This window comes from Stegastes partitus, unplaced genomic scaffold (assembly GCF_000690725.1).
Source record: "Stegastes partitus isolate 25-593 unplaced genomic scaffold, Stegastes_partitus-1.0.2 Scaffold154, whole genome shotgun sequence".
Lineage (NCBI taxonomy): Eukaryota > Metazoa > Chordata > Actinopteri > Pomacentridae > Stegastes > Stegastes partitus.
In genome coordinates this window covers 480,704-489,950 of record NW_007577885.1, presented here as the reverse complement: position 1 = coordinate 489,950, position 9,247 = coordinate 480,704, and the positions used below count along the sequence as shown (strand labels likewise).

General features: G+C 38.4%; 1 protein-coding gene across 1 annotated transcript in view; it reads right to left on the bottom strand.

Moving 5' to 3' along the window:
• Positions 1-5,563: 5,563 nt before the first annotated feature.
• The window catches only part of lrrc45 (leucine rich repeat containing 45), a 16,219-nt gene continuing 12,535 nt past the window's right edge, over positions 5,564-9,247 (bottom strand). Inside the window, exons 16-17 of the mRNA XM_008279336.1 lie at positions 8,569-8,716; positions 5,564-8,293 (exon numbers count right to left, since the gene is read on the bottom strand). Of these exons, the coding sequence (XP_008277558.1) occupies positions 8,094-8,293; positions 8,569-8,716 (348 nt within the window). The 3' untranslated portion in view covers positions 5,564-8,093. The remainder of the gene's footprint in view (positions 8,294-8,568; positions 8,717-9,247) is intronic.

The following is a 9,247-nucleotide window of genomic DNA, read 5'->3' as shown; positions in this document are numbered from 1 at the left end:
GTTTATCAACATTCAATTTCTATCTATATTCAAAATATCAATTACCAGGCCCATCGGTCTTAAAGTATTTACAGTCCTGTGTAGGCCTAATGTAGCTATACCATAGTCTAATAAAGCTACAGTTAGGTATAGACAAAGGTTTCAGAGACGTCAAATGGAAGTGAATTATCTTGACAGTTTTGGATCTTTGGCAGCAATTTCAAGACCAGTGACCTCATACATCCCCACCCCACCAACACTTCACAGCAACGCTCACAATACTGTACACCTTCCCTGTGACACAGAAGAGCAGAATAATCCTGATCAACCATAAAATCAGCCACACATTAAGGAGAATGGTGAGCCATTTCTTTCAGAGATGACATTTTACTTACAGGAAAACACAATGCAAATTGGTTAATAAAAAATTTAAATCACATCTCACGTCTAAAACGTTATCAAGATATGAAACCGTTTTTGTATTACAAAGACTGTAACTGTAGCAACAGAGTGTAATGAAGAATTTTGTTTAAAGCCTCATTTGATAAAACAGCATTTCATCAGGTTCCTGCTCTGTCAGAGCTGAGGACAGCCGAAAGTGTCACATATAATGTCAAGGCACATTTGAATAAAATCTCAATATTGTGTGAAAACACTCTAACCATGCTGCCCTGCCTTCAACTTATTTAGACTGGGAGAACTAGTTTAATAGGGCTAAACAGCAAAAACATATATGACAATCAATTCCAGTAAATGTTCAGTTCATCTCAGTTGATGCACAAGCTAAAGATAAAAGAATGAAAATTATTTTGTAAAGATCTAACCACATATAAAACTCATGTAACTCAGATAATCTTATTCAGCTGGCAAACCACTGCACTATTTACCTGTTTGTGTTATATGCTCTCTTTTGTTTTTATTTTAATTTTTAGCTGCCTAGTTTTTTGGTGTGATGTCGTTTTTAATTCGTTATTCCTAAGTCTTCCTTAATTGTCTCTGTATTGCATGTTTTCACTGTCACAACACCTTGTGGATGCTGTTCTTAAAGGTGCTATATAAATTAAGAAATACAAATAAATAAATAAATAAGCCTTTAGAGAAACAAAACACAAAAAACAAACAGATAAGAATAAACCCTAGAGAGGTGTTCATGACAACCACAATAAGATCTAATAATCAGCATAGTGCTGATATAAAGCACAACAGATGCCATGGAAGTCTGTCAGTAGTTTTTAAGCTAACTACAAAAAGCATATATGGCAAGAATGGATGGATGGATGGTAATAACAATAATCATTTTATTTGTACAGCACCTTGGAAAACACTCACTTACCAACGGAGCCCCAGAAGGGACATGGAGAAAGAAAAAAAACAGGGAGAGGGGAAAAAAAAGTGAAATATCTTTTGCAAGATCTCGCAAAACTTTCTTGGGATCTTGCAAAAATTTTTGCAAAAAATCCTGCAGTAGAAGTTTGTCATCCGACTGCAGTGCTGAGTTTCCCATGATGACCTGCTGTTATAATAATGAGAAGCTTCACTGGTCACAGTTGATTTATTTATGCAACTTCAGTTAGTCTGCAGCTTCCAGAAGTTTGATTCTTTATCCTTCACCTCTCAGGTTTATTTTATATATAAGAAGGAATTAAGAAAGTTTCATTTCAGTCTGATTCATGGTCAGACAGTTTCCTGAAGTTTCTTCAGTTTCTTCAGAATTTGGAGACACAGCATCTCTTATGCTGTGTTTTCTCTGCTCCTCTGTTCAAATTAAAATGTTTTTAGGGTTCCACCATCCATTACAACCACATGGAACTTCACATTCATTCATTCATTCATTCATTCATTCATTCATTCATTCATTCATTCATTCATTAGGATGCGGTTTTATTCTATTCTGAAGTGACACTGAGGATCTTTAATTGATGAGAATATTTTTAACTACAGTGACTCAGAGGTTTCATCAGGATGCTGCTGTTTGGAGGATTTATGTAGTGTCTGTCTGTCTGTGTGTGTTGCCAAAATAAAACATGGCAGCAGCAGTTGTGTGTCCAGCATCTTTGTCTGCAGCAGAGTCACTGCATCAGTTACACAAACACACCCAACAAAACCAACAACAGATGGTACCACAACAGTTGGCATCAATCTTCTAATGAAATTATGTTCAACCAACAAACTACACTCAGTTACAGAATTCAGCTTTTAATCTACGTTTAAATACTTTTTAAAATTATTTAATTATTGGCAGCAGAAAAAGTTGATAAGTTGATTTATTAAAGAAATGAAGTTGTTCCAAAGTGTAGTTTCCCATTATTTAAAGGGAAAATTATCAACTCAGGGTTTATCTGAATCAGTACATTGGTTAACATTTTTCATTTTTAATCTTGCAAATACACTGTAAAACAGAAAAGGCTTAGAAAACTCAAAATATCAAGGCAACATGATGCAACAGAGTTTTGTTGATCAGACCATTGTTGATCTTGCTACAGTTTTTAAGTTCAGAAAAGAGTTCATCTAACTTGGATCTTCTTGTTTACCTCATGATAATATTTCTGTAAGGCTAACAATGAAATTCTTCTTTTTATGACATTTTCTGTCATGTACAAAGAGACATTTTCCTGTTGATTTAACATACAATTCTAAGTTAGAATAACAGCAGCTGAAAGTTACCTGAGATAGCTGTTTATTCATGTGACACATGGTTGTGAACATGAGGGTTAACAAGTAAAAGTATGTAAATACACAAACCAGGCACTTGATAAATAGATGGCAATAATTTCACAAATCTTTTTTTTTTTTTTTTTACTGTGCATTAATCACAATGAACTACACTAGTTACAATCTGTAAGTATGCTTAAGAGGACATTTCCCCAAAAATCTAAATCACATTTTCTTTCTCTTACATAAAGTTCTATTAGTCCATTTAAATTGTTTTTGTGTCTGCTGCCAAGTTCTAAAGGTATCGGCTGTAGGGCTCTTTCCAATAGAATTGGACTAAATGACACTCTGATTGTGGTACTCCATAAAAAAATAAAAATATTGAAAAATTTAACAGCAATGTCTCTTTCCAGGGCTGTAAGGTGAATCGGTGGTTAGCACCGTTGCCTCGCAGCAAGATGGTCGTCGGTTCACGAAAAAGACACATAACCCTTATCTTCCCTCACTGTCTGACATTAAATCAGAGTAAACTTTTCCTGTTTTAGGTCAGTTAGGATTACCAAAATTATTTCTACTTGCTAACTGCCAGAATAATGAGACAGAGATTTTTTTCATTACTTTCTTTAAAGTCTGAGGTTTACATACACTAAGCTTACTATGCCCTCAAACTGTTTGGGAAAACCCAGATGATGATGTCATGGCTTTGGAAGCTTTTGATAGGTTAACTGACAACATTTGAGGCACTGCTTCTTTAGCGGAAAATATGAAGAAATCCGCCAAGATGTCAGGAAGAGAATTGTGGACTTCCACAAGTCTAGTTCATTCTTGGGTACAATTTCCAGATGCCTGAAGGTTTCGCATTCATCTGTTCAAACAATTACACGCAAGTACAAACACCATGGAAATGTCCAGCTATCATACTGCTCAGGAAGGAGACGGGTTCTGTGTCCCAGAGATGAAGTGTTTTGGTGTGAAATGTGTGTATCAACCCCAGAACAAAAGTAAAAGACCTTGTGAAGATACTGCTGAAGCTGGTAAGAGAGTGTCATTATCCACAGTGAAACCAGTCCTGTACCGACATGGGCTGAAAGGATACTCAGAGAGGAAGAAGACATTACTCCAAAAGCAACAGAAAAAATTCAGATTACAGTTTGCAAATGCACACAGGGACAAAGACCTTCATTTTTGGATACATGTCCTGTGATCTGATGACAACAAAATTGAACGGTTTGACCATAATGATCATCGTTACATTTGGAGAAAAAAGGAGAAAGCTTGCAAGCCTGAGAACACCATCCCGACTGTGAAGTACGGGGGTGGCAGCATCATGTTGTGGGGGTGTTTTGCTGCAGGAGGGACTGGTGCACTTCACGAAATAGATGGCATCATGAGGAAAGAACATTATGTGGAAATACTGAAGTAACATCTCAAGCCAGGAAGTTAAAGCTTGGATGAAATGGGTCTTCAAATGGACAATGACCCTAAGCATACAGCCAAATTAGTTACAGAGAGGCTTCAGGACAACAAAGTCAGTGTTTTGTAGTGGCCATTACAAACCCCTGTAGAAAATTTGTGGGCAGAGCTGAAAAGGCGTGTGGAGCAAGGCAGCCAACAAACCTGACTCAGTTCCACCAGTTCTTTCAGGAGGAATGGACCAGAATTCATCAAACTTTTGTGAGAAGCTTTTGAAAGGAAACCCAAAACATTTGACCTAAGTCATATAGTTTAAAGTTTAAAGGCAATGCTACCAAATACTAAGGAAATGTATGTAAACTTCTGACTTTGAAGAAAGCGATAAAAAAAAGGTCTAAAAAATTCTCTCTCTCATTTTTCTGGCTTTTAGCAAATAGAACTAATTTTGGTAATCCTAACTGACCTAAAACAGGAAAAGATTAGTCTGATTTAATGTCAGACAGCGAGGGAAAAAAATGGTTATGTGTCTTTTTATACAGTGTATGTAAACTTCTGGTTTCAACTGTACTTTATTTAAAACAGATCAGGTTTCAGCTTCTCTCATCTGTTATTCAGATGTATGATGTCATGTCACACGTGAATAAACAAACACTGGACTCTAAGAATCTGAGTCGAGTCAGGCCTCAACTATCAGGGGAAGGTATAATTTGCATATTTATCAATTCTGCTTTTTTTTTTTTTATTAGAGCATAGGTTCCGTTTTCATTTTAAGAATTTTCAACTAGGTAATTGTGTCTAATTTGATTAATTAAAAAGCTTCAATTATTATTCAAAGCAGAGTAAATGTCTTCAGAAATGTCTGAAGGGGATCTTTAAACGTGAGAAGAGGGGATGACGTAATTTTAGGTTTGTGCCTTGACAACGGACTGGAATGGTCCACAAACACAGATGCCCTGTACCGGAAGGGTCACAGCCAGCTGTTCTTCCTCAGGAGATTAAGATGTTTCGATGTATGCATTGAAATGCTACATATGTTCTACCAGTCAGTGGTGGCCAGTGGTCTTTTCTTTTCTGTGGTCTGTTGAGGCAGCAGCATTACTGAGAGGAACACCAGGCAGCTGGACAGGCTGGTAAAGAAGACTGGGTCTGTGCTCGGCAGGGGTTTGGACTCACTGAGGACTGTGGCTGAGAGGCACATACACAGCACAGCACAGTCCATGAACAATGTCAACCACCCTCTTCACAGCATCCTGGCTGGTCAGAGGAGCAGCTACAGTGAGCGGCTCATCTCAGTGCACGGCAGGACTGAACCATACAGGAGATTCTTTGTCCTACTATTGTTGCACATTTCTGTAAATATTAGCATTTCAGGCACCTCATTGCTGTTTCTTCAACCAGCACTATTTGAATGCCAATTGCATGCTCTTTTATACATTGTCCCTTCATCTATCTATCCTGCATGTAACATCTATGAGCTACTGGATACCTTGAATTTCCCCAAGGGGATGAATAAAGTATCTAACTATAACAATATCTTTATTTCAATATTCACACTTATTTACAAAAAAGAACAGACAAAAAACAACAACAAAAAACCCCAACCACAATGGAAAATATAACACATCAACAAACAAACTGCTCGTCAGCTTGACTCTGTCAAATTCATGACCTCCACATATTTTACAAAGGGTCCCCAAACCTCCCCATACTGTTCATGCCTGTCCCTGAGTGTATATGCAATTCTCTCAAATGGAAGATTTGTCATCATGTGTGTTATCCAATCTGTGATATTTAGTCTGACAGTTTTTTTCCAGAATATTTTAGTAGTTACGTAGCTGAGGTTCATCAGCATCAGGTAATGTTTGTTGTAATTATGCTTATTTGGATAGATACCGATAAAAAAACAAATTAGGGTCAAGTGGAATTCTTTTTGAAAAGATCCTCTCGCATGTAGCTCTGACCTCTTTCCAAAATGTCTAAATCTTTCTGCAATGCTATACACAGCGAACAAGTATCAGATTTGAACATCTTGTGAACCCAAACCGTGTCAAACATTGAGTTTGAAAAACTAGTGTTGCTGTTTTACAAGCTCTTAAACAGCGTTTCGAGGGCTGAAAAGGACACTTTTGTGACGTGCTGTGTTTTGTGTTTGTCTGTTTCATATTTATCATATTTGAACACATTGTTAACACAAAACATGTTTGTAAACATTAAGTTAAAAAAAAACTGCAGAGTTGCTGTTGGATGGTTGGTTGGATTGATGGAATTTAGTTCATGACACTGTAGTATTCTGTTATGATTTGCCCTAACCAATCAATAGCAAGTGATGGATCAGTAAAGCTCATACAGAAGAAGCTGTTTTCTACAACAATCAACAAAATATGTCACGTTCAGGGTGGACAAGGGCATCAGTCTCATCCACAACTGTTATAAGTTTTGTGCACATTGCTCTTGTTGTTTTATCATTGATTTAGCTATAGAGCTGGCTAACAGTGTAGGAATTTGACCTTGTCATTTTTCATCTGATTAATTAACTGTTTGTCAGAGAACCAGACTTTACTGAATTACTAAACAAAACAGGTTGAGGCAGTGGTGTGGCCCTGGGACCAGAGTATGCAGACTCAACTGAAAGACATCCAAAGGCTTACACTTCACTGAGATCAATGCAGGAAAGTGTTCACAGGGTGACTGGGATACGTTTACGTGGTGGTTTCTTTAATACTCTAGTCAGTTTAAAAATGTATTCATGTCAGACTTGAACTTGCATTTTAACAGGAGCAGAATTAACCATTTAGCTTGGTGGACTGGATTTGGGAGGTGTGTGTGTCAGCTCCTCTGGGAGCCTCTGTGACATACAGTAACCCATAGGAGGCTACTTTGCATAGGTCTGCAAAGTTGTTTCAGACATCTTTCGCAAAGTGTAATTGTGGCATTAGGTGAAGAGTAAAGGTATTACCCTAACTGAATGTAAAACATTCACCACAATTCACACAGACACTTCCTGCTTCAACGTTGTCAATGAGCAGTTGTTATTAATATTTCAGATGAACTCACCAGGAAATGAAGTGTTGTAGATCATCTGGATGAGCTGAATACCTGACTGCATGTCTTATATGATCTGTCAGACTTCTTCACAGTGATATCACAGTGTTCCCAGATCTCAGCTGTTACTTAAGCAACAGTGTGTTTGACCTGATGTAGGCTGCAGGTAAAAGCCTGCCAGTGGTTGTGCATTTCACATGGCTGGCTTTCTCCTCCCCTACTACTATTTACATCTACTGTTTTCAAAATCCAGTTCAATGCTGGAAACAGCAACAACAATCTCTGCAACCCCCGGCAACCTCCTACACTGAAAATTTTTAGTTTTAAAGAAGATTTGGATCATGCACTAAGACAGCCCTGCGAGGATTTTTTGTTAAATTATCCATTATAATTATACTGCTTGCTTCCTGCATGCAAATGTTCCACCAAACCAATTCCCCCATCCACCCAGTATGGTTGAGATTGGTTGAAAGAAACAAAAACATACATCTGTTCTACAGAACTGCTGGCAATGTGAGACTATTTCAAGCAAATACAGTGTTATTACAACAGATACAAATAAGACTAAGGCTTCTGGTGAATGTTGATTATATTTCGACTGAGCAGTACTGCCATCTTTACTGAGACAAACTCATTTGAAACCTGATTAAGTTACTCGTAGATGAGTACTTCTTACTGTTACCTAAGTGCCTGTGCTGGGACTAAAGTTGTATTTAGGCAATGTAGCAATAAAGAAAAATGCAGCATAACAGGACAGAGACCAAACTAAAAAGCTCTCATGAGGTTGGAGAATTTTTAAACTTTCAGTTCTTGACTGGATGTGCTCAATGTGACATCATGCTGTCGGTATGATTATTGCCAAGCATTGATTGTCTGCTCCATTATACTGTTCTTACACTCCAGGCGTTGCTGTTTTTTCTAAACTCTTTAAGTCCAGGAAATCATGACATGTTCCACCAGCGCTGGAGCTCAGAGGTTACCGCTGACATGAGGTGGAGGTATCTTGGTCATTTCTTGGGGCTGCTGTAGTGTCCCAGAGGGGAGCCCTGAACGTAGGTGAGGATTGCACTTTGCAGGTAGCTGGCTCTATTGGCCTCGTCCTCCCTCATCCTCTGGATCTCTGCCTCTTTCAGCCGCAGCTTCTCCAGCATGGAAGACATCTCACTGTCTTTGTCAAGAAGCGCCTCTCTGTGGTTACTGCTCAGTACTGCAGATTGAGAGAGGCATTTAAAAAAAAGCAGTATAAAAATTCATTTTAGATTTCAGACATACTATATATATCATACTGTAAATCTACAGTGCTTGAGCATTTCTACATCTTGCATTGGGGCAGGTCATGCTACTGGTATTATTATATTTGTTTCTGACTAACAAATACACAAACAAAATACACAAAGACACAAACGTAAACTAAGTGACTGGAAATGTATAACGACAAAGCTGAAGTGTGAAGCTGTGAAAAAAGGAAGAGTGAGGGTGTACCTTTAAGCTCTCTCTCCAGAGCATTGATCTTTTCTTTCAGTCCTCCCTGTGCTGTCCTCTCTGCCTGTAAATGTCCGATCTGCTCCTGCAACTCCACCCTCACCCGGCTCACCTCGGCCACCTTCTCCTGGTCTTTCCCCGACAACTCCTGCAACAGAACATCACCTGTTCAGCACCCACAGCGTGATGACGCTAACAAACGAGCACCTTTTACTTATGATCTCTGGTGGCTTTTCAGATGGACAAGGTCACCGTACAGCACCCAGCAGTGTTAGTGCAGGCTAATTCTGCTCAATCTCCAAATCTACCCCAGCATGCATTAGGTGGCAGTGGGTGGTCTTCTGTGCACTTTTGACAGTTGGCAGCTTATCATAGATTCTGCTGTGTTGTAAAATATCAGATTCTCAGGTAAAAAGACAAAGATGCAGGAAGTTAGTTAACATCAAAACTGAAGGAAAGAATTTAACAAAGACTTCCAAGGCCCATTTCAGTAACAAACATTCATTCACTGAGCTAAAAATTGTGTTGTACAAGCCAATAACTTGACAGTACATTCTGTTGTGGATACTGTAGTCTACTGTAGGTGACTGTAGTCAGTGTCAAAGTCCACCACATTTCTGAGCCGCAAGTCTCACCCACTCTTTTCTGACCTATGAAAAAATATGTGAATTTAGTTATT